Source organism: Dendrobates tinctorius, unplaced genomic scaffold (genome assembly GCF_039654945.1).
Source record: "Dendrobates tinctorius isolate UK_male_01 unplaced genomic scaffold, ASM3965494v1 ptg000113l, whole genome shotgun sequence".
Taxonomy (NCBI): Eukaryota; Metazoa; Chordata; class Amphibia; order Anura; family Dendrobatidae; genus Dendrobates; species Dendrobates tinctorius.
Genome location: NW_027361781.1, coordinates 13,630,470 through 13,656,960, shown reverse-complemented (window position 1 = coordinate 13,656,960; position 26,491 = coordinate 13,630,470). Strand labels below are relative to the sequence as shown.

Below are 26,491 nucleotides of genomic sequence, written 5' to 3'. Positions count from 1 at the left end.
TGCACAGATAAATGCTGGTATTAAACACTCACCAGGCTGTGCATCCCCATAAAATCACGGGACTAGAAATCTGATTCAGAATGTCTTAGGGCAGCTTAAAATGTTTTATTGCTTTATATAAACTTTTACAGTGTTTTATGGTCAGCATTGTCACTTCTTACTGCATGAGAAAGAAAATGCTATGTGTGCACCCGCCGCCACCGATGTATGCACTGAAGACGAAGCATAGGTAAACAGATAAAATGTCAACTATACCAGCCACAGGCAAAAATCTGCCATTTATCATGTACGGCCCCAAAGATGTAATGCTAAATCCAGTCTTCCAAAGAGACATATCTACCTGGCAGGCATTTATAGGACAGCAGCCAAGCAGTATGGACACGTGAGAGTGAGGAGCACAAAAAAATCTCGCATTAATTAGACCAATGTTGTGTACTATATGCATGGCCAGTTTAAGAGAAAATGCGGCCCTGGGAAAAAGTTTAAAATGGGGGCCTAAATGCTAACATATTGCTCCATCACACAGAAACATTTCGGTTGTATTTACATGCACTGAGTTTAGGCCATTAAAGGGAATCTGTCGCCCCTTTTTTCGAATATGAGCTGCCGGCACTGACACCAGGGGCTTATCTACAGCACTCTATATTGCTGTAGATAAGTCCCTGATGTAACATTCATCTTAACATATACAACCAGGAACCAAAACATTCTTGAACAACTGTCAATCGCGCTCATTTAGCAGCCTGAACTTAGTGCTTGTAAATACAACAGAAATGTTTCTGTGTGATGGAGCTTTAGACCAGGGCCCCACTTTATCTAAAACTGGTCCTGTATATAGGGGCAGTATTACTGTACAGTAATTATAGTCTTGTACATAGGGGGCAGTATTATAGTAGTTATATTCTTATACATAGGGGACAGTATTATAGTAGATATATTCTTGTACATAGGGGGCAGTATTATAGTAGTTATATTCTTGTACATAGGGGAAGTATTATAGTAGTTATATTCTTGTTCATAGGAGCAGTATTATAGTAGCTATATATTTATACACAGGGGCAGTATTATATTAGTTATATTCTTGTAAATAGGGGCAGTATTATAGTAGTTATATTCATGTACATTGTAGCAGTATTATGATAGTTATATTCTTGTACATAGGGGTAGTATTATAGTAGTTATATTCTTGTACATAGGGGCAGTATTATAGTAGTTATATTCTTGTACATAGGGGCAGCATTACAGTAGTTATATTCTTGTACATAGGGGTAGTATTATAGTAGTTATAGTCTTGTACATGGAAGGCAGTATTATAGTAGTTATATTCTTGTAAATAGGGGCAGTATTATAGTAGTTATATTCATGTACATTGTAGCAGTATTATGGTAGTTATATTCTTGTACATAGGGGTAGTATTATAGTAGTTATATTCTTGTACATAGGGGCAGTATTATAGTAGTTATATTCTTGTACATAGGGGCAGTATTATAGCAGTTATATTCTTGTAGATAGGGGCAGTATTATAGTAGTTATATTCTTGTACATAGGGGTAGTATTATAGTAGTTATAGTCTTGTACATGGAAGGCAGTATTATAGTAGTTATATTCTTGTAAATAGGGGCAGTATTATAGTAGTTATATTCATGTACATTGTAGCAGTATTATGGTAGTTATATTCTTGTACATAGGGGTAGTATTATAGTAGTTATATTCTTGTACATAGGGGCAGTATTATAGTAGTTATATTCTTGTACATAGGGGCAGTATTATAGCAGTTATATTCTTGTAGATAGGGGCAGTATTATAGTAGTTATATTCTTGTACATAGGGGTAGTATTATAGTAGTTATAGTCTTGTACATGGAAGGCAGTATTATAGTAGTTATATTTTTGTACATAATAGCAGTATTATAGTGGTTATAGTCTTGTATATAGGCAGGGCCGGTATTAGGGGAAGGCAAACTCCTCCAGGGGTCCCCTGCCAGCCGCAATGGGGCCCCTGAGTAAGAGTGGCCCGGTGCTGCGTGGCCCCTCGCATTGTGCATTCAACTTATCACTTATGTGACACTCATTCTCCCATCACTCCCCCTCTGCTTCTGACTCAGCAGCGTGTGCCGGCAGTGGAGCTGATGAGATGCTCTGCAGAAGCCAGAGCAGTGGGGGAATGAGGAGGAGAGGTAAGTAGTGTGTGTGTGTGTTTATGCATTATAGTGTGTGCATTTATGCATTATAGTGTGTGTCTGCTGCACGATACTGTGTGTGGAGGGACTGTGGGGGGCTGCATTATACTGTGTGTGTGTTGGGGGAGGGCTGCATTAAACTGTGTGGGGGGCTGCATTATATTCTGGGGTCTGTATTATACTCTGGGGGCTGCATTAGACTCTAGGGGGCTGCATTATACCGTGTGAGTGGAGCTTGCATTATACTGTGTGTGAGGGGGCTGCACTAAACTGTGTGTGTTTGTGTGGGGCTGCATTATATTGTGTGTGTGGGGCTGCATTATAGTGTGTGTATAGGGCTGCATTATACTGTGAGGGGGCTGTTTTATACTCTGGGGGGCTGCATTATACTGTGTGTGGGGCTGCATAATACTGTGTGTGTGGTGTGGCATTAAACTGTGAGGGGGCTGCATTATACTGTGAGGGGGGTTCTTTATACTGTGGGAGGCTGCATTATACTGTGTTTGGGGGCTGCATTATATTCTGAGGGGGTTGCATTATATTCTGAGGGGGCTGCATTATAGTCTGAGGGGCTGCATTATGCTCTGTGAGGGGACTACATTATACTCTAAGTGGGCTGCATTATACTCTGGGGGGGGCTGCATTATTCTCTACCAAGGACCATGGGGAGTGCATTATGCTATATGTACTATATGGGACCTGCACTATGCTGTATCAAGGACTATCTGAACCAATCATTCTTCCTCAGCCAGAGTAAGGGTAGGTGCACACGATCAGTAAAGGATGAGGGTTGGATGCTGCATACTTCTGCAGTGTCCAGATGTTACAGCATAGGGGATGAGATTTTACAAAATCCCATCTCCACTATTCGTGCACAGACGTCCGAGGCTCACCTGCGGAGAATGACATGTGGCGCATCTTTCCAGACTGCAGTATGTCAATTTATCTTCCGGAGACGCGAGTCTTTGCAAGATAAATTTCACCCATACAATGTATTGGATTCGGTGATGCCACACGGTTCAATGGTAGCATGCGGATTCACCTGCGTTCAATAGCCAGCAGCGCTTTGGAAGCAGTGGACATGTGCTGCATCCAAAGTGCTGCCAATTATTGTACATGTGCACCTACCCTAAGGAGGCCGGAAAATAAGCGTCGAACGACTTCAATATTGTCAATCGCGCTCATTTAGCGACATGAACTTAGAGCTTGTAAATACAACAGAAATGTTTCTGTTTGATGGAGCAATATGTGAGCATTTGGGGCCCCATTTTAAACTTGTCCAGGGCCCCACTTTGTCTAAAGCTGGCCCTTTATATAGGAGCAGTATTACAGTAATTACAGTCTTGTATATAGGGGCAGTATTATAGTAGTTATATTCTTGTACATAGGGGCAGTATTATAGTAGTTATATTCTTGTACATAGGGGACAGTATTATAGTAGTTATATTCTTGTACATAGGGGACAGTATTATAGTAGTTATATTCTTGTACATAGGGGACAGTATTATACTAGTTATATTCTTGTACATAGGAGCAGTGTTATAGTAGTTATATTCTTGTACATGGGGTGCAGTATTACGTATAGTAGCTATATTCTTATACATAGGGGCAGTATTATAGTAGTTATATTCTTGTATTTATGGGCAGTATTATAGTAGTTATATTCTTGTACATAGGAGCAGTATTATAGTAGTTATATTCTTGTACATAGGGGCAGTATTATAGTAGTTATAGTCTTGTACATAGTAGCATCATTACAGTAGATTGTCTTGTAGATAGGAGCAGTATTATAGTACTAGATGGAGGCCCGATGCTATCGCATAGGGAGGGCGGTAATGTCACGATGGGGGCAGGCTTTGCAGCGATGAGAATCTCTCCCCCCATGTGCTCACCCACCTAGCCACTCTCTCTTTCCCCATGTGCTGACTTCTCCCATCTGTGCTCTCTTCTTTGACCTGTCTACCCCATGTGCTATCCCCCTTGTCTGCTGTCTCTCCTTCTTGTGCTGTGTTCTCCCCTCATGTGCTGTCCCGTTTGAGCTGTCTCCCCCCCCCTGTGCTCTGTCTCTCTCACCCCTGTGTCTGACCGTGTACAGAACATACCACAGCTCCTGGGCAGGGAAGGAAGCAAAAGACAATACTGACATTACAGCAGGAGATCGCAGAGGATACATTTTGTGAGGTAAAATATTGTTTAAAAACAGTCAGTGAAATATTTTACCTCACAAAATGTATCCTCTGTGATCCCCTGCTGTAATGTCAGTATTGTCTTTTGCTTCCTCCCCTCTCCAGGAGATGTGGTATGTTCTGTACACGGTCAGACACAGACAATTTTTAAAATGAACTTTCATTTGTGGGAAAACCCCTTTAATGTGGCCGGCTTCCTCTGCCTCTAGACACGTTGTGCATCTGCCGCCGGGATCAGCCGAATGATTCAATGCACCTGCACAGAATTCCAGCAATGTGACGGTGTTCTGCTGGAGGTACCGCATAAGAGGCTGCGGGAATGTATGAGTGTGTGAGTGTATGAGTGTGTGAGTGTATGAGTGTGTGAGTGTGTGTGGTGCGACGGTGATCCGCTGGTGGTACCATACAATAGGTTTGTACCAGCAGCAGTTTCCATATTGAGACACCCATCACTTGGGTGTCCCAATATGGAGGTCAGTGAACTTCCTCCGCTTGGAATTCTGGGATACGGTGACATCTGGACAGAACAGGAAATTAAAACATTACAAGGCAATTATTTAAATAGATTTATTTTCTTGTACATAGGGGCAGTATTATAGTAGTTATATTCTTGTACATGGGGGGCAGTATTATAGTAGTTATATTCTTGTACATAGGGGCAGTATTATAGTAGTTATATTCTTGTACATAGGGGCAGTATTATAGTAGTTATATTCTTGTACATAAGAGGCAGTATTATAGTAGTTATATTCTTGTACATAGGGGCAGTATTATAGTAGTTATATTCTTGTACATAGGGGCAGTATTATAGTAGTTATATTCTTGTACATAGGAGCAGTATTATAGTAGTTATATTCTTGTACATAGGGGCAGTATTATAGTAGCTATATTCTTGTACATAGGGGACAGTATTATAGTAGTTATATTCTTGTACATAGGGGACAGTATTATACTAGTTATATTCTTGTACATAGGAGCAGTATTATAGTAGTTATATTCTTGTACATAGGGGCAGTATTATAGTAGTTATATTCTTGTACATAGGGGACAGTATTATAGTAGTTATATTCTTGTACATAGGGGACAGTATTATACTAGTTATATTCTTGTACATAGGAGCAGTATTATAGTAGTTATATTCTTGTACATGGGGTGCAGTATTACGTATAGTAGCTATATTCTTATACATAGGGGCAGTATTATAGTAGTTATATTCTTGTATTTAGGGGCAGTATTATAGTAGTTATATTCTTGTACATAGGAGCAGTATTATAGTAGTTATATTCTTGTACATAGGGGCAGTATTATAGTAGTTATATTCTTGTACATAGGGGACAGTATTATACTAGTTATATTCTTGTACATAGGAGCAGTATTATAGTAGTTATATTCTTATACATGGGGTGCAGTATTATAGTAGCTATATTCTTGTACATAGGGGCAGTAGTATAGTAGTTATATTCTTGTACATAGGGGCAGTATTATAGTATTTATATTCTTGTATATAGGGGCAGTATTATAGTAGTTATATTCTTGTACATAGGAGCAGTATTATAGTAGTTATATTCTTGTACATAGTAGCAGTATTATAGTAGTTATATTCCTGTACATAGGGGGCAGTATTATAGTAGTTATATTTTTGTACATAGTAGCAGTATTATAGTAGTTATATTCTTGTACATAGGAGCAGTATTATAGTAGTTATATTCTTGTACATAGGGGCAGTATTATAGTAGTTATATTCTTGTACATAGGGGACAGTATTATACTAGTTATATTCTTGTACATAGGAGCAGTATTATAGTAGTTATATTCTTATACATGGGGTGCAGTATTATAGTAGCTATATTCTTGTACATAGGGGCAGTAGTATAGTAGTTATATTCTTGTACATAGGGGCAGTATTATAGTATTTATATTCTTGTATATAGGGGCAGTATTATAGTAGTTATATTCTTGTACATAGGAGCAGTATTATAGTAGTTATATTCTTGTACATAGTAGCAGTATTATAGTAGTTATATTCCTGTACATAGGGGGCAGTATTATAGTAGTTATATTTTTGTACATAGTAGCAGTATTATAGTAGTTATATTCTTGTACATAGGAGCAGTATTATAGTAGTTATATTCTTGTACATAGGGGGCAGTAGATATATTCCTGTACATAGTAGCAGTATTATAGTAGTTATATTCTTGTACATAGGAGCAGTATTATAGTAGTTATATTCTTGTACATAGGAGCAGTATTATAGTAGTTATATTCTTGTACATGGGGTGCAATATTATAGTAGCTATATTCTTGTACATAGGGGCAGTATTATAGTAGTTATATTCTTGTACATAGGAGCAGTATTATAGTAGCTATATCCTTGTACATAGGGGGCAGTATTATAGTAGTTATATTCTTGTACATAGGGGCAGTATTATAGTAGTTATATTCTTGTACATAGGGGCAGTATTATAGTAGTTATATTCTTGTACATAGGAGCAGTAATATAGTAGATATATTCTTGTACATAGTAGCAGTATTATAGTAGTTATATTCTTGTACATAGGAGCAGTATTATAGTAGTTATATTCTTGTACATAGGGGGCAGTATTATAGTAGTTATATTCTTGCACATGGGGCAGTATTATAGTAGTTATATTCTTGTACATAGGGGCAGTATTATAGTAGTTATATTCTTGTACATAGGGGCAGTATTATAGTAGTTATATTCTTGCACATAGGGGCAGTATTATAGTAGTTATATTCTTGTACATAGGGGGCAGCATTATAGTAGTTATATTCTTGTACATAGGGGCAGTATTATAGTAGTTATATTCTTGTACATAGGGGCAGCATTATAGTAGTTATATTCTTGTACATAGGAGCAGTAATATAGTAGATATATTCTTGTACATAGTAGCAGTATTATAGTAGTTATATTCTTGTACATAGGAGCAGTATTATAGTAGTTATATTCTTGTACATAGGGGGCAGTATTATAGTAGTTATATTCTTGCACATAGGGGCAGTATTATAGTAGTTATATTCTTGTACATAGGGGCAGTATTATAGTAGTTATATTCTTGTACATAGGGGCAGTATTATAGTAGTTATATTCTTGCACATAGGGGCAGTATTATAGTAGTTATATTCTTGTACATAGGGGCAGTATTATAGTAGTTATATTCTTGTACATAGGGGCAGTATTATAGTAGTTATATTCTTGTACATAGGGGCAGTATTATAGTAGTTATATTCTTGTACATAGGGGCAGTATTATAGTAGTTATATTCTTGCACATAGGGGCAGTATTATAGTAGTTATATTCTTGTACATAGGGGCAGTATTATAGTAGTTATATTCTTGTACATAGGGGGCAGTAGATATATTCCTGTACATAGTAGCAGTATTATAGTAGTTATATTCTTGTACATAGGAGCAGTATTATAGTAGTTATATTCTTGTACATAGGAGCAGTATTATAGTAGTTATATTCTTGTACATAGCAGCAGTATTATAGTAGTTATATTCTTGCCCATAGGGGCGGTATTATAGTAGCTATATTCTTGTACATAGGGGCAGTATTATAGTAGTTATATTCTTGTACATAGGGGCAGTATTATAGTAGTTATATTCTTGTACATAGGGGCAGTATTATAGTAGTTATATTCTGGTACAGAGGAGCAGTATTATAGCTGTTATACTCTTGTACAAAGGGGCATATTACAGTGGGTATTTTCTTTCAAATAGGGGCCGTCTTATACTTTTTATACTTTCAGCTTAAATTATTTGTGTCCTCTGTCTGTCTATCTATATATCATATATCTCATATCTATCTGTATGAAAGCTAAGCTAAACAACTGTTGAATTAGTGAAGTAATCCCACGTACCATATTTAGTAATTTCTAGTAGAAATGCTCACAGGTCGAAACGAAAGGCAAAATACCGGAGAGGCTGATGGATAATGCACAGAACCTTGAGAGCATTTCCTGGAAAAGCAGTTTCTGTCTACAGAGACAAAGCCACTGGGCACTGCCACATGCCTGGATGCTGATTACCTAAAGATTATATTGATGATGTAATAAAAACTCACTCTGTTTAGCTGCACTGGAGCAACCAGACAGAGATTATAGAAAATAAAGTCAAGAAGAATAAACATCGAAAGCAGTGGGAAAACTGCAGAGCGGCCTCCGCTCATTACTTCCACCTCAATGCACCGATTCCAGGCAGAACAAATGAGGAAAGTCTTGCACATTTATGGTTTGCTCTAAGTACAGATATATTGGAATGCCACATAGGAATTAAAGGAGTAATTCCACCTAAATTATAACATGCCCATATTGTTTTGTTATGGCTGAAACTGTGACCAACACTTTTATTTTCATGAAAAATAAATTATTAATAGAAGATGTCCACTACTTTATTATTGATGACCTAACCTTAGGGTAGGTCATCAATGTCTGGTCAGTGGGGTTGACACCGCCGCTGATAAGATGCTCTCGGTACCAGTGGCAGCCGGAACTGCTCAGAGATGGATCTGCTCTGTCAACTAATAATGGCCGAGGCCGGGTACTGCACACCTTATTGATTTGACCAGGGGGCGGATGTGCCTTGTCCTGCCACGACCACTTATGAGACATTGATGACCTATCCTGTTAAAGTAGTGGACAAGTTCTTTAATTCACTTTTCACAGTAATACACTATCCTGACATTCTGGCAAAACCTTTGATAGGCTGTAATGCATGGTCACAACCACACGGGAGCTATGTAAAAAACACATGTAGCATAACTTTCTCCAAACAGAGTATTGTGTGTTTTTTTTAAACTGATTATCTCACACTACACATATTGGGATATCTTGAGTTAGAAGGAAATGTGATCTAAGTGAAACAATCAGGACCCCAATCCCATCCAAAAATTGGCTCATTGATAAATATTCATGTTGTACATATGTTGAGATACCCTTCATGACATACTCGAATTGATGGGGCAAAATTTTAGTACACCTTAAAAATGTCTGCCATTATTTACATGTACCCCTATGTTTTAACTACTTGCTCCTTGACTAAGATAATCTCCCTCTCATAGGTCCAGTCTGGACATTGGATTAAAAACACATGTGACATGCACAAATGTGAACAAGTCTGTTGGACAATGTTCACACCACCCACTGTCCGAAACACTGTTACCTCTTATCAGCACTTGCTGACTACTGTCATATGTCTTACTGCAAGGTATTTCTGCACATTTGTCATTCTGTGCTTTTTGTTTGTGTTCCAGTCTGGACATTGCCTGGCACTGTGGATGCAAAAGAAATCCTTCTATAATGTGCAGTCATAGCAATGTGCAATATTCTACGTATTTGCCTGTCCGTCTATGTGTGGAAATATCTTTTTGACTCAATTACTCCCTCTCTTGGTCTAAAATTAGCTCTCCCTTCTGTACCTGAAACGCTAATTGCTTGTGTGTTTGTAGAGGGTTGAGGCGCTGCCAGGAAAGGACTTTGAACTGAGCTTCAAACAGCACACAGCAATGTAATGCAGAAACCTCCTCACTGCTCCGCTAAGACCAAAGCAGGACTTACTGAAAGGAAGCATGGAGGCCTGAAAAAAGAAACGCATCAAGACTATCTATTGTTTACATACAGAAAAAAGAAAAATAAATCAACACCTTATACATTGTAACTGGGTGCAATCATCAGGAGCTAGATTCAGCATCTAAGTGACCCCAAACTGCAAAGTGAAGAAGACTTGTTTATTATCCATCCATCCAAAATATCTATCTATCCATCTATCTATTATAAATCTAATCTATCTGTTAGGTATGAGTGGACTTGTGGAAGCTCCTATTCTGATACCTGTGTAGGAGCACGGGGAATAAAATGCTGCAATGCCATGCGGCTTCCAGGTCTGAACAAAACTCTGCAGACCTGACGAGAAGGAGAGAAATTACAGGAGGAACGGAATTATCCAGTGCTCCTGGTCAGGTGACAGTGACAAAGCCAGCCTTGGATAAAAAAGAACAGCATACCAAAAGGAGAGAAGATTTGGGACCAAGGGAAGTGATAGTTGTTCCTGCTGCAGCTCCAGCAGGCATGACAGTTGGTCGCAGCCGCGTGTTCCATCAAAGCCTAAACTCATATGATGACAGTCAAGCACCGAAGACCAGAGCTACGCCAGTCAAGGTCCAGACTTCACCCATTGACAGTCAAGCACTGAAGACCCAAATAATGCCGAACAAGGCTGCCGACCCAGACGATGCCGGTCAACAGCCAAGGACAAGCTCCCATTGATACAGATCAAGGAGACATTGATCGGCAGTCAAGTACAAAAGAGGTCCTGAGGACATCCAGACAGAGACCCAAGTCTGGGCTGGTGATCATCAGCTATCTAGCCCCTGACAAGAGCCGCTGCTAATTCTCACTAGCCACACATTTTATTGACAAAGTCTATCAGCTCTCTTTGGGCCGCTCTAGTGTCAGCTGGACCTCATCTGACTTGCAATTCTCCCTTTGCCCACGTCCATCGCTGTAATTCTCTGCTGAAAGTGATGGCCGTTTTACACATCATCTCTGGTTACCAGTCCAGGCTTGAGTCTCTGGTTGGATGCCCTAGGTGCCCCTTTGGTACTTGACCGCCGATGAATGTCTCCTTGGTCCATATCGATGGGGGCTGGTCCTTGGCTGTTGACCAGCATCATCTGGGTCAGGAGCCTGGACTGGTATCTTTCCGGTTTTCGGTGCTTGACTGTCAACAGGTGAAGTCTGGACCTTGATTGGCGTAGCTCTGGTCTTCGGTATTTGACAGTTGTTATCTGAGTCTGGGCTTTGCTGGTACACACAATTGTGGCCAACTGTCATGGCTGCTGGAGCTACAGCAGGAACAACTATTATTTCCCTTGGCACCAAATCCTCTCTCCTTTTGGCATGCTGGCCTTTTGTTTCGAAGGCTGGCTTTGTCACCATCACCTGACCCGGAGCACTGGGTAATTCTGTCCCTCCTGCAAATTCTGTCCTTCGGATAAGTTCTGCAGGGTTTTGTTCAGGCCTGGAATCTGCAGTGTTTTATCTCCTGTACTCCATTATCTTACACCCAACCGAAACTTTATTTCAAAGTTTGGTTTTGGCACCAGAACTGTACCCATCCTTGAACCAAAGCCCCATTGAAAACAATGCAGACCTTGACTTTTGAGCTGGGAAAAAAAATGTCTCTCTCTCTTTTTCGCTCTCTCTCTGCAACATACTTCACCCTGACCTCTGATCATTGCAATGGATTTCTGGGAGAAATGTGTGTTCAGCATTTAGCGCCGTACACTAACTGTCCAGTATGAACCCCAAACTTTTAAGTTTTGCTTCACTCATCTGTCTGTCTATCTGCCTGTCTGTCTATCTACCTGTCTGTCTAAGCTGTCTGGCTGTCTGTGTTTCCCATCCATCCGTCTGTCTAATTTTCCATCCATTCATCTGCTATCCCAGTGTTGCAGTTAGGTACAGAGTATGAACTATCAGGTCCCATTTCCAATGTATCCTCTTTAATCCTTTCATTATATGCAATTATTAGAATAATGCACTAGGAAAAAGCACAAAAGAAAAAAAGAAGCTCCATTTTTTATTTTACATGGATACTTTTAATAATAATCATAAAAATTTTGTCTATTTATCATCAACTTTTACAGTTAAGCGGGGACCTGTACAAGCAGTAAAGACATTATAAAGTAACACATAGTTCGCCAGTTACAGGCGAGGTGAAGGCCCTGTTGTCAAGCTTACACTGTACAAAAAAGGCCAGGAGAGGCGATAGTTCCTCTTTATTAGGCCAGTTTCAGATTTGCGGTTTAGTCCTCTGCGTTTGATGCGCATACATCCGCATATGTCCTGAGTACCTATCTTTAACATGGGGTATGCAGGGACATGCATTTGTTTGCGTTCGGGTGCATTTGCGTATGGTTGCGTTTTTCGCGGTATGCGGCGGGGCGCGCCAAACGCATCTTGATGCATTTTTTGCGGCGTCAAATATCCGCATGCGGATGACTGCGGATGACGTGCATAAAAAAAACACATTGCTGGCTATGGAAACACAAGTGTACGCAACGACATGCGTACGTTTTGCGTTTGCGTACGCAAGAATTTACATAAGACATGCCCATTGGGTGTGGCTTGTGTAAATTCAAAAAATCGCCAGGAAAATAGCACGTGCCTATCGTCCGCAATGGCAAATGCATGCACGTGTTTGCATGCGTTTTTGCATGCGGTTGCGGATGATACGCAAATGTGAACCTAGCCTTAGTTCCCCACAAAGCTAAGGATTGTTAAATTGAAATGTTGATCACTCATGTCATGTAACTAATAAATCTATAGCAATTCATTCTATGGACATGGCCCATTGGGAAATAATTACAACAGCTAATTGCGAGATATCACATGTTTCATAGATGCAACTTTTGAGTTTATTTAAGAACCATGATCTAGTGGTTGCCCATCTCTGGTGGGCATCATCCATTAATTGCATTGTGTGGTATGAGCCTGTGCAGGCCTTTCCCTATCCATTGTCACAGCAGTACAAAGATAACATTTTCTATTTGTCCACAAGCAAATAGGAGAGATGTAGAAGACTTATTATCTCTAGAATGAGGACTAGTAGAGTTATTTAGCTCCAAAATTAAACCCCATTTTTACGTTATTCCATATTTTATCAAAATCTACAGCGTGGAACAGAAATCATCAACACTGTCCAGGATGGGGCTCAAAATCTAAATTTCATATTAGTATGTCTTTGGAGTGTGGGAGGAAGCTGGAGAAAAGCCATACAAACATGGGGAGAATACACAAAGTGTACGTGAATTGCAAATTAAGGTGATTTTCTCTGAAAAAGTTTTTTTCAAGAAGGAACTTAGAGCAGGATGGATATATTCCTCACTATGGACTTTCTATAATCCCTATACTGATGTAGATATCACTTAGCAGTTCATTATATTATAAGAGATTAATGCCATCTGCTTTATTGTACATTCGCTTTTCTCGCCATTTTAATGCATGTTTCGCCCACACGTTCTCTCTCCTCTCCTCTGTCTCTTTCTCGCTCTTCCATCTGGTGCAATACACATCATATCACATATGGAGAGGCCAATTTTCAATAATGATGGATACATCTGTAGACTTACACTAGGCTCTCGTAAAGCCAACTTCATACTTTGTTGTCTTTACCGTCACCTCTCGAAATCCCACATAAGGAAAACTACCGGCACAAAAATAACAGAAGAGAAAAAAGCAACTGGCGCTGAGATTGTGGCTCAATCTCCAACGCCTGATAGGATAGGCCTCATCCGGGTCTCCAACGTGACTTTATTGAAAGGAACTGACGCAGTGAGAAAAAGATAAATGGCGACTTAATAAAGCCTGATTTGTTCTCTTCTTCCTTTGTGTTCTCTTTGTGTGTAGAGGACATTGATTATTCCTATACATACATGTCATTTTCACTCCAGTCATCTCCATGGAGTAAGACATTACTTTGGCTTCCACTGAAATCTCTGAACTTGAAAGCCAATAATAGAAATGGCTGTCCCAATGTCGAAAAAAAATATTGTGGAAAATTGATTACTTGGCTGAACTAAACCCATATAGATGATTTAGAATGAAGAAAAGTCAAGTAAATGAAAGAATAATTATGACTAGAGATTATTAAATCTGCCAATATTCAACTTCACTGTGGATATTACAGTGAAATTTGATTTGCCGTGAAGTTTTTCAATATTAATTGAATGTTCCTTATTGTCTCTCCAGACCCTAGAGCATAATAAGCAAAAGATGTAAAAATAAAAATAAAATACTATAAGCCCTCCTATTTCGCAGCACCTACAGTTCACTATCCAAACTTTCTTATCTTCATTGGCCTCTTCACTCAAGGCACCTGGTTTCAGTAGGCATCTACATCACTAGGATAACACGAGTCTAAATTTTATGACATGAAAAATGCTGCCAAGGCCGTGAGACCCAATTCCCTGTTGAGCTAAAAGCCAAGGTTTACGGTGAAGAGGCCGAAGAGAATGTACAGGACTGAAGAAAGGGAAAAAAGGAAGCACAGGGAAGAGATGGTGGGTTGCTGGCCAGCAGAATAGGTAAGCAGAGAGATTAGTATTTATATCATTAATTTTTTACTAGCTCTATAGGGTTTAGTGGAAAGGTGGCCGCATCTGGCCAACGGTTTGCTGTATAGGCATTGAACGAGTTGCAAAAAATCCGCAGTCTGGATCAAAACAAATTTGTTCATAATTTGAGGAGAATTCAACTCCACTTGAACAAATGTGCTCATCTCTTCTTAAATCGAACAAACGACAAAAATCAGAGAACTAAATTATAAGATAACCTTTGCTATTTTGCTTGCCTGGGTCAACTTTGCTTTCATAAGTTCCCCCCCCAAATGTTTTTGGGGGAAAGTTTCCTTTCTATCCAAAGTTCTTTATCTGAGGCCTCGGCCTTCCCGCACATGTTTGTTAAGATGTTTTTCTTTTTCTAAAACAATTAGAGTTGAGCGGCGCGCCATCGTTTTGAAACCGCCGGAGGTTTGTGAATCTGCGATTGGTCGTGGTATCTTTAATCATGACGATAGTCTCTCGCCATTGGCTGTATTAAAATTATTAAAATTAACTTTACTCACTTTAATGAATAAAATAAGAGATAAAACAAAATAGACACATGATATAAAAGGGACACAATATGACCTACTGTAAAATAATAACATAGAACATAGCAATGACAAATGTGCCATTTATCCCATATGGCTCTTTCTTTAATTTAATGCAACTTACAACATTTCACTACCCCACAGGTGATAAGGTCTCGTTCTGCCCCACATTATCTTATCCGATATATTCTAAAACTATGACAGAATTTAGTATTTCAGAGAAAGTAGAGATAATTTCATCCTATGTTGTCCGGGCTTTTACAGTGAACAGGTAACCTTACTGTAATATCAAAATTTGCAATCAGGATACACAAAAATACATTTTTGACTTATATGTGAAAATCAGCCCTGCAACATCTATCTGCCGTCAAGTGGAATCGCTCGGGGCATGAAATAAAGCAAGATCCAGAGTAAAAAATAATGTAATACAAAATCATTCAGTGCCATCAAGTCTGTTTCATCTCTCGGCTTCCAAATAGATTGTTTCATCAGAACTTTTGTTTGGGTATTGTTTTTTTTACTTTTTGTATTTTTTTTTCTTCCAGGGCTCAGTGTTTTGCTATAAGAAGGGTCCATTATAAAAAAAAAATAAAAATAAACAAAATAAAATAGACATAGTAGAATATGTAAAATATCCCATCACATTGACTAAACATGGTCAACTTCAGTATTACACCCATATTCACGGAGCACTTTACCTTATTCTTAACCGTACAGTCCTCTACGAAGCTAACCCACATGCCAATCACACTCTTCAGGATTCCTCCAGCGCACTTTTTTTCTTTTTCTTTTTTAATAGATAAAACCGAAGAGTTTTAGAATCAGAGGCATCCACAGTGGCCATTATGTTGTTTTAAATCCTTATTTCTCAATCATCCCTGTTCAACCGGAGACGAATGACATGCACCAACCTCAATACAGAAACATTGGGGGGGGGGGAAAGCTATAATTTTCACTGGAAATAAAAAAAAAATAAAAAAAAAATAACCACTTACCCTCAAACCCAAAGCATAAATGCCACCAACAGACAAATATCGCACTTACAAAAATGGAGATAAAATTCTATAATTTATCTTTTTTAAAATAATAATAATGATAATAATAATAATAATAATAATAATAATAATAATAATAATAATAATAATCAATTTAATAAACTTTCTTATTATAATAGTTAATGTTGATAAAAAAAATTCAAGGCTCGTGGGGTTTTTTCAGATCAAAGCTGAACATATCGCTTGACACAAATGACTTGGATATCACAAAATGTTATTTAAGAGTTTATCTGTAGGGATTTCAAGTTAATGCACTGAGTGATATTATCTCACAAAGGTGAAAGCACTCATTCACATTTCCAATAGTTTTTTAAACAATTTTTCATTTTTGTTAACTATTATTATTATTATTATTATTAGTGCCAACATGTTGCATGTGGCTGTGCACACAAATACCCGCCTTTGGTAGGTTCATAATCAAAACATTATCTCCTTCATACACATAAAACTTTAATCGGAAGCCATAAATTGGCAAAAACAAGATTGATGAAAAACTTATCAGTATTAATATTATTAATATTCATTGCTATACATATATATATATATATATATATATACACACACATATGTACATGTATACATAACTATGCATATATATATAAGTCATCCCAACAAAACTATGCAAGAAGACCCCAGGCCTTACAGCTAAATGTAAAAAGCATATGTATAAATATATATATATAAATATATATATATATATATATATATCTATGTACATGTGTATGCATAGCTATATATATTTGTGTGTATGTCTATTTAAAAAAAAGAATATAAACATATTTATTATGACTATATAAATGTATATATATATATATATATTCTTTTTATTATTACATTTATTTAGTCAGTGTGTTATGGAGCCTGTGTTTTTCTTGCATAAACTCTTCTTGGTATTACTATTTTAATAAAAGCCCGTATAGAGACTGCAAACGAAGAAAAAGACAAATCTTGAAATCCCAAAGTAAAAATGGAGAGCCGTAATATCGCTGTACGTCAGATAAAGTGATTTTTCGCGATAAAACTTGTTGGCATGCAAAGTCAAGTTTTTAAGTGTGCGACATTTCCCAGTTCAGCCCCGGAAAGTAGATAATTTTGTAATAAAGGTAAAATAGAGCAAAAGTGTTACACTATCTATGCCAAGCTCAATAAAAACTGTTTAGGAGCGTAAAACCTAAAACCTAGAAAACAAAAAAAGCCATTAATGTTAAAAACACACACAGAAAATAATAAATAAATGAAAAATATATATATATATATAAATATTAAAAATATTTGGTTATTATTACCTAAGTTTATGCCATGTAATCATTCAATCTGAAAAGAAGTTGCATTACCGGATTTTATGAATTGGCAAAGTTTATTATGGAGTTTTTAGTTTTATTACTATGACCTGTAGGTGTCAGGTTTCTGAAGATTTTTCCTTCTGTTTTTATCTATACACTAAGTCTCAGTGCTATAGCACAAGGTTCTTAGTACATTAAAGGACATGTAAATGGCTGTCATATAAAAAAAAATAAAAACCATCCTACATCTCGTGACAGAAACTTTAGACCCAGTTTGATGTCCTTCTGGCCTGTATTGACTAACTGGTATATTGACGACATTAATAATGTACATCTGTAGCATGAACCGCCTATGGGCCTGATGCAGCCTGTACATTGCATAGCTGTCATGACACTTAAAGGAGTATTGATATACTTATTATTAAGTGTTCCTTGCCATTTCAGTTGCATGAAATTTCCTAACCTTGAAACATCCCAGTCTTGTAACCTTCATTTTCACCATTGTTAACACGAAGCTGTGACCCCTTTAGAATCTATCACATTGCCAAGCACCGCTTCTTCGATAGGGGGCTTAAGAAAAAAAAAAGAAAAAAAATACGGATTGCAATATATCTTTTGACAAGCTTCATTTAGCAGGGGGAAAGGCATGAGAGATGTGCACCCTACACAGATGCTACATTGCATCTTTCAGTTACGTGTGCCATTCTTCCTGAACTCCTACCCACCGGATTGGAGCAAGGTCTTGATTTCAAGGTTACATTTCTAGGCCTGCATGCTAAAATCATGATCGCCATGTAAACATCAATAATGATTACGATAAAAGTCTTGAAACAATTCTTAAAACATTCTAAAAAGTATATTAAGTCTTTTTATTTAATTATATATTTATCCATTAATTCATTTTCATTATTTGTGGAAATGACCAGTTGGTAGTTTATGTATATATGAAAAAGGGATTTTTTTAATTAAGAAAATGAATTAAAAAAGTACCGTAAATTTATTATTACTCTATGTATATATATATATATATATATATATATATATATATTTTATCACATGCTAGATAAATTGATATTTCACCTGTTGCTGTTAAAGGCTGGTCTAAACTTTTTAGAGCCATAAAAAAAACCCAACTGAATGCAATTGAAACATTGATGCATTAATAACACTATCCGAAAATGGCCAAACTAAACCCGTGGTTAATTATTTTATTTTTATTTATTTTTTTTTAATTCATTCATACCAAAATTCATCAAACACATTCCTTGCCTATACAACTACGGTTTCAATAGGAGCTTTGTAGATTTTTTTTTTTTACCAAATGCCACCCTGTGGTGGTTGCAGAAGCTTTTCAGCCAATAATATTGAAGCCAAATAGCTAATAATACAAAATGACTACATGTATTCCAAAAATATATCGATGGAATGGAAAAAAATATGCGCAATACCAATATTTACCTTTAATCGATGTGATAGATTTAATATTATGAAACCAGAATGACAATATAATTGATGAATAACCCAAGTGTTCTCTCATTTCTTTGGCACAATAACAATTTTGGTTGATATTAGTTTTTCTCTTTATGAATTTTCTGCTTTTTTTAAGCTACTTTTTATTATAGTCTTTGCTCTTGCACATATTGCAGTGAAATAGCACTGTCATTAGTTTGCATCTGTCCACATCAATGTACCGAGATAAAGGTCAGTGGAATTTTTATACACGTTCTATTCCTTATGAAATAGTCAGCCCCCATGATATCATCCCCCTTCCCAAAACCACCAAGTACCGAGCCTTCATTAATTATCTAGAGGTCATTGATGTAAGATTCGAAAGAGACTATGGTCATTGAATGTGGGCCAGTTAAGATTACTAGAGCAAACCCGAAAATAGTTTCCGGGATTACAAGGCTTGCATATTTCGAAACACTCAAGGTAAAAATAAAAAAATAGCCAAAAATAAAATAAATAAGTATAACGATATGAAATGGTGAAGGGTATTAAAAAATAAATTATAAAAATCAACAATAACAGCAACCAACACATCACGGAGGGCAGAATACCAATTTCAAAAATTCTACTTCCAGAAAATATGCTATGAATCACACCCTTTACTATGCAGCTTCAACTAGCATCACTTGGATAAATGTGTTTTCTAGTGTAAACCTTCCATTTTTTAATCACTAAGCCATTATCCGAGACTTTGTGAGAAAATATTTGGAAATGAGATCAGAATTGACTTCAATCAAGATCTCCGTCGTGACGTCACATGATGGTCTACTGCTCACATGATCCAAATCCAGTAAATGCTTTGCTCTTAAATTCTTTTCAGTGTCCTTGTCTAGTCTACCTTTCCTTTGTTCTGGCGTGGTATAATTTATTTGAGCATTGCAATGGTCGGCTCTTATGCCTCTGTAGCTCTACGTGAATCAAGGTATAATCGTCAAAATGCAACGTTTTTGGGGAAAATAAAAAAGTCATTAACTTGCTTATTCTGGCATAGAGCTTCACGCCAGAATGCTAAAGTTGGTGACCTAAGTTCTCGCAATGATGGTCAAAACACCAGTGAAAGACTAGTTAGCAATAAATTATTCATTGTTACTCACAAGATGACCAAGAAATGTTCATCTTTGGATTTACGAACACTAACGTGAAGAGCTAGCCTTGCTTTGGGTAAGATTTTTGGTTGGAGGAGTGATGGTGTGTAATACCATAGACTTGAAGAACAAAGTCCTGTTCCCCAAAACTTTTTGCACAATAGAATATTAATGCAACTACTTATGTATTGCAAATGAGAATAACCTAAGCTGCCAATGACTACAGGGAACGATGGGCTTGGGTTTTCTACATTTTTGTGCCATTGAGTTACAAGTTGTACATGTAGATATGGAACAGTTATGCTGACAGGATAAAGATAACTATGGCAGATGTCTGCTGGATCTTTTGATTGTTATACATTACAGGCCTAGCTTTAAAGCACGTCTCAGCAATAAAACCTGACTCTGCCTATTGTGAAGGTCCTATATTTAGATTACTATAATTGAAAATTATTATACTAAATACCATTTGGAATTGCCTTTTGAATAACTTTAAAGATAATGCATCGGTATATGGCTGCCCAGAGAGCAGTAACATTTAGGTCTCTCAGAAGTCAGTTTCTAAGCGCACGAGGAGAAAGAAAGAGAGACGTATCACACAAGCGTGAAGTTATGAATGAATCGTCCAGTGGTTTAACCATCATTAGCTAGCTGCATACGTGGGTGGTTCGTCGCCTACTTATCATTGGGGGAACAGAAAACAAACCACAGTCTTTGACCGGCGTGATAATGAGCAAAGTGCAGAATTTTGTAAGGAACCTTCTCATGCCTCAACAGGTCAATGCTAATTAAAAAAAATTACATTTGATGAATTTTTAATTGTAGAAACACAAATGATGGGCAAGACGCATCATCCAACTTCATCTTTGGGAATGACTTTGCCCCCCAAGAGAAAAATCTTCATGTTAACCTTTTCTTCCATAATTCTCATAGATCATGGTCAACAACATTCGAGAAGGCGAGTATTATGATCCACTCAACGTTTCCAGCTCAAAGTCAATGTTAGGACCAGTTTTAGATTAACGTTCCTTCCATCTTTAGGGTATCATGGGTTAATCCCTCTTTAAAGCTCCCTCCGTAGTCATTCACAATAAATAAACTCAACTCCCTATACTCTTTAATGCACTCTGTGACGGTATTAATTGGTAGATTTGGACTATCTGCTGTCTCCGAGGTGCCTCCTCAAGAATGTATCACCAGCTAATTAGCAGGCTATGAATCAATATTGAACAGCATTAAACATATAGCCTTTTCCATTACTACATCCAATGACGAACAATGCTTTTGAGCCTTAAACCCAAAGAAGTTGAATTGCTCTATTTTAAGATATCTAATGCACATAGAAAATCAAGGAAGGTGAAAGATTTCGCTAAGATCGTCTCACCCACGGAGAATAAAAAAATAGACCATTGAGTTGGTACTTTTTTTTTCCCTACTGTATGTAGCCGGTCAAAAAAAAAAGACTGGAAGCCAAAAACAAGTCTCATTCTTCACACAGTTGTCATGCTCAGACCTCGCAACAATTAATCACCAAGGGCAAGCAAGTAATTTTTTCTGCTTGCCAGAGGCACATTTTTATCAGGATTAGCTAATAAATCAGATACACCCCAGAATGAGTAATAAGAGTTTGAACTGTTTTCAATCTAGGCAAAGCCTTTGGATAAAGCTCTGTGTAAGGTATCGGGTATTGTTTCACTTGTACCATGAGATTCTAAGGAGCTTTCTTTTTCTACCAAAGGCTACTACTTGCGGCAATTTGGCAAAGTTAACCCTTGACTAGTGTTATATTCAATTCTGTTTAATCACTCCACCATTGGATCTTTAGATAGTTCCCTAAACACAAAACAGCCATTGTGCAAATTCTGTATTGATTCTAAGAAACGTATCCATTCAACTTGTCGGCCCCGGTTATTTTTGACGAGCGAATACTATATTTGGAATCAAAAGAATAAGGAACTGGATGTACTTTGTCATGAACAGTAGGGTGTGTTCCTATCTCTAATAGGAACAATATCATGTTTTATTTATTTCTAAAAAAAATGTCCGACTGCCTGGAAAAGCTTAAATTGTTGGATATTTGTCCGTGGTCGGTTGTAAAATATCACCTTTTGATGATTAAACTGGGCAATTCTTCCGGCTCAAATGCTAATGCTGCTTTGACAGATCTTATGACAATCCATCTTGGAGACAGCATTAACTTGCAGTAGCTGACTTTCTCTTGTGGGTGAAGAACACCACGCTATGTCAAATCCCAATTTGAAGTGTTTTTTTTTTACCCTCACTATTTTATGATATATCTGGATCCCAGGGTTTAGATAGTAAGTTGCGCAGCTCTCAAACGCTGCCGAGCGGCAGGTAACACTTGCCACATGGTGGAGAAATACAGGCAAGCTTTTATTGCTCTTCATGACTGACAGGCTTCTTCTTAAAACATAATGCAATAATGCTTTTTTTTCTTGTTAATATGACATTATAATTACCATCAACATCATTTCCTGATGTAATTTCTTCCCCATTCAGTACAAGATAAGTCAGAACTGTAGAATAATCATTTCTTTTAACGTAATTGCATTTATACTCCATTTGAGCATTGGGGGAGCAGTATGTGATGATTGAACCGGTCCATGTATTGTCTTGTATCGTAAGATGCTTGGTACAACCTGGTAAAGTTTACGCTATAGTGGCCTTTGTGCAGAAAAAAAGAGAGCATGATATCTGCATGAGTGCAAAGTATGCAATTAGTCTATATCATTTTTCTTCTACCGTGCAAAGCATTTATAGAAATATGTATTCTTTTGTGTAGAGCTTGCATCTGGGAGGTGGTATGAAGCCTTGCTCTCGCTCTGCTTTTCAGTTCCCTCTCACTCTGCTTGCCAGATGTGCAGCACAAAGTTAAAGGAGCCGGTTCAGCAGAACTGCTTCTATGGACAGCTCCTAAAGTCGCTTTGCCTAAGCTAGATACTTAGAGACTAAATAAAGGGGCTTTTAAAACAGCCACTTCAGCACCAAGGCAGGGGACAGCAGCCCCTCTGCCGGGATTACAAGATTTTATAATATGCAACTCAATATATGACTCCATGATTTATTTCATTTATTCTTGCTTGATAAATTATATAACATAAGTACCATTAATTTTTCAAATGTATTTTTGAGAGCAAATAAAATGACAGAATTTAATTTATTGCATTTTAGATTTAATATTCGCTCATTTTACCCCATAGCCACATGTGTAATGACAAAGTGAAGGGTAATTTAATATTGTTAGAACTGTTCCAACATCATGGACAGCCCTTTCTCTGTCTAGCTCTTTCCCAGATATGCAGTCACAGAGTAAAAAAAAGATAATTAAGCCTGTCATTATATTGTGGCTCTACTGACATATCTTTTTCATCTATTGCTGTTTCCAGATGTGCAGTCACAACGTAAAAAGAGGATTTAAAGGCTGCCCGTTCATCTGGACAACTCCTGCTCCTCTGTTCAGCACCAGGCTGAATGGACAGCTCCTTCCCCTCAGCTCAGGACTAGGCTGAGTGGACAGCTCAGGACTAGGCTGAGTGGACAGCTCCTTCCCCTCAGTTCATGACTAGGCTGAGTGGACAGCTCCTTCCCCTCAGTTCAGGTCTAGGCTGAGTGGAGCTCCTTCCCCTCAGTTCAGGACTAGGCTGAGTGGACAGCTCCTTCCCTTCAGTTCATAACTAGGCTGAGTGGACAGCTCCTTCCCCTCAGTTCAGGTCTAGGCTGAGTGGACAGCTCCTTCCCCTCAGTTCATGACTAGGCTGAGTGGACAGCTCCTTCCCCTCAGTTCATGACTAGGCTGAGTGGACAGCTCCTTCCCCTCAGTTCAGGTCTAGGCTGAGTGGAGAACTCTTTTCCCTCAGTTCAGAACTAGGTTGAATTTACAGCTCCTCTTCTTCAGTTCAGCACTAGACTGAGTAGACAGCTCCTTCCCCTCAGTTTTTCACCAGGATGGGTGGACAGCTTGTTTCCCTCAATTCAGCGCTAGGCTAAGTACATACAGTAGCTGCTTTCCCTCAGTTCAGAAATAGACTGAATAGATAACTCCTTTCCCTCAGTTGAGCATGAGGAAGGGTGGACAGTTCCTTTCCCTCAGTTCAGCATTAGGCTAAGTGCATACAGTAGCCCCTTTCCCTCAGTTTAGCACCATGATAAGTGGATAGCTCCTTCCTTAGTTGAGCACCAGGAAGGGTGGACACTGCAGCTCCTTTCCCTAAGTTCAGTACTAGACTTAGTAGACAGCTTCTTTCCCTCCCTTTAGCACCAGAATGAGTGGCCAGCTCCTTTCTCTCAGTTTAGCACTGAGAGAAGTACACAACTCCTGTCACTCAGTTTAGCACCATGAGTGGACAGCTCCTTTCCCTCAGTTTAGTGCTAGGCTGATTTGGCAGTTCCTTTCCCTAATCATAGAGTAAAAAGAGGTTTAAGTCTATCATTGAATAGTGGCTGTACTGACAGATCATTTGCATCTACTGCTGTTTCCAGATGTGCAGTCACAAAGTTAAAAGAGGATTTAAAGGCTGCCCCCCTTCATCCAGACAACTCCTTTCTCTTAGTTCAGCACCAGGCTGAGTGGACAGCTCCTTTCTCTTAGTTCACCACCAGGCTGAGTGGACAGCTCCTTTCTCTTAGTTCACCACCAGGCTGAGTGGACAGCTCCTTTCTCTTAGTTCAGCACCAAGCTGAGTGGACAGCTGCTTTCCCTAAGTACAGCACTAGACTGAGTGGACAGCTCCTTTCCCTATGCCTAACCCAGATGAGTAGTCACAAAGTTAAAGGGATAAGCTGCAGGCAGTTGAGTGGACAGATGTTCTCCCACTCCTAGCAATGTTCTCTACCTAAACGACAAAGCCCCCCATCCCAGCCAGCCCTCCCCACATGCGCCGGCAGAAAAGTTAAGCAGGCAGCTGACCTTTGTGCATTCCAGTGAACCTGTCCTTCAGCACTGTCAGCTCGTAGATCTTGCCGAACTCCTCAAACAGAGGCTTCAGGTCCTTTTCATCCAGATTGCGGGGGATCTGCCCAATGAAGAGCTTGATGGCATCGTGATCCTTCATAGGGATGGTGGAAGTGCTCCCGGGACTGTGGTTTAATCCGTTCATGTGTCCGTTGGTGTTTGGATTGCTGTGATTGCTGTTCAGGCTGCTATTGTCTGCTTGTCCGTTAGCTAACGTGGCCATCTTTATATACATAGAGGATCCTGTTGGCTTTTCTCTCTGTAACACGGTGTTTCTCTCTCTCGCACACATACACACTCTCTGTCTCCCCCTCTCTCTCCCTGCTCTGATCGGGCTTTTTTTTTATACATTGAACAGACAGGATCTGTGTCCTTTCCGTTTAAACAGGCAGGGCCGGCTCAACTCCCCAGCAGACTGAGGGGGGGTGGGTGTGGGGTTTGTGTGTGTTCTTTCTCTGAGGCACACAGCAGAGCGAGCCTGTCAGCCCGGGCTCAGTGGTACCTTCCAAGCAGCCCCTACTCAGAAATATAAGCTAGTCAATCTCCATTGTGCCCAGTGAGCAGGGGGCCAAGCATCCCTGCATTTTACTGCACGATTCTCTCCTAACATCCTCTCTTATTTTTTCTTCTTTTGTTTTGATTTTATTTTTTTGCAAAATTATTACTAATGCTTTTTTAGCATTATTCAGAACAACTCGTGGAGATTTCTATCTACCATTTTTTTTTTCCTTTTTTCTTTTTTTTTCGATCATATAATAAAGAGAAGCCGGAGTCTAAGCGTGAATTTTTCCGTCTCTACTATCCTACCCGAACAACAGAGCTCAGCCAAGGGCTGGAAACGGCGCTTAGACACTCTAAGTATTCATCAGACCTCTATGATGTTCTGTGTTGTCTATAAATTGGTAGATCTGATTTGTGTTTGTGTGTTTTGTGTTGCTATTGTCACAGTCAGTGATTCTCTTTTTTCTATATATTATACATATTACACATATGACATGATGTATTTGATTTCCGATGATGGGTATAGAATGTATTCCCGGGAAATGACAAATTCAGCTCTTCTCGATATATATTATGTGCGATCATACAGATACAATGTATAAATTTATCAGTGGGGGGGTTAAATAGGAAACGTTGGACTCGGATGGATGTAAATATTTTTTCATCCTAGTTACTAGGTAAATATTTAAAATACCGGGGGATATATAAGAAAAGGTAAATGGGAATTAATGATAGCAGTAAAGGGTTAAAAGCAGGAGCGGTGGCTTAAATTAAATACCTATTATATAGGCATTACATATAGATGTGAATGGAGGTTTTAGAGGTGGCAGTCATTGCATGGGTGACATGACGGGAGGAACAGCGTGTAGTTACAAAATTGCAAGACTGCCTATACAATGAGCGCAGGATGCAGAATGTAAATAGTTAATCTTTGGTCAGAACGAAGTAGATCAAGGGCGGAGATGAAATCAGAAATGGAAGGGTTAAGCACCGGGAAGGGAAAAATGCAAGGCAAGAAGGAAGGAATGGGTTAAGTGTTATCCAGGGAAG

At 38.5% G+C, this 26,491-nt stretch overlaps 1 protein-coding gene across 13 annotated transcripts in view; it reads right to left on the bottom strand.

Annotated features, from left to right (window-relative positions):
• The window catches only part of CELF4 (CUGBP Elav-like family member 4), a 1,497,717-nt gene extending 1,472,393 nt beyond the window's left edge, over nucleotides 1-25,324 (bottom strand). For 3 of the 13 annotated variants that reach the window (XR_012234844.1, XM_073589796.1, XM_073589798.1), the window contains exon 1: nucleotides 24,896-25,324. Coding sequence is in view for 12 of the 13 variants with exons in the window: in XM_073589796.1 (XP_073445897.1) it covers nucleotides 24,896-25,232 (337 nt within the window). In the remaining variant the exon portion in view is untranslated. The remainder of the gene's footprint in view (nucleotides 1-24,895) is intronic. The other 10 variants (XM_073589790.1, XM_073589791.1, XM_073589797.1 and 7 more) reach the window with 4 other exon arrangements.
• Between the last annotated feature and the right edge of the window lie 1,167 nt (nucleotides 25,325-26,491).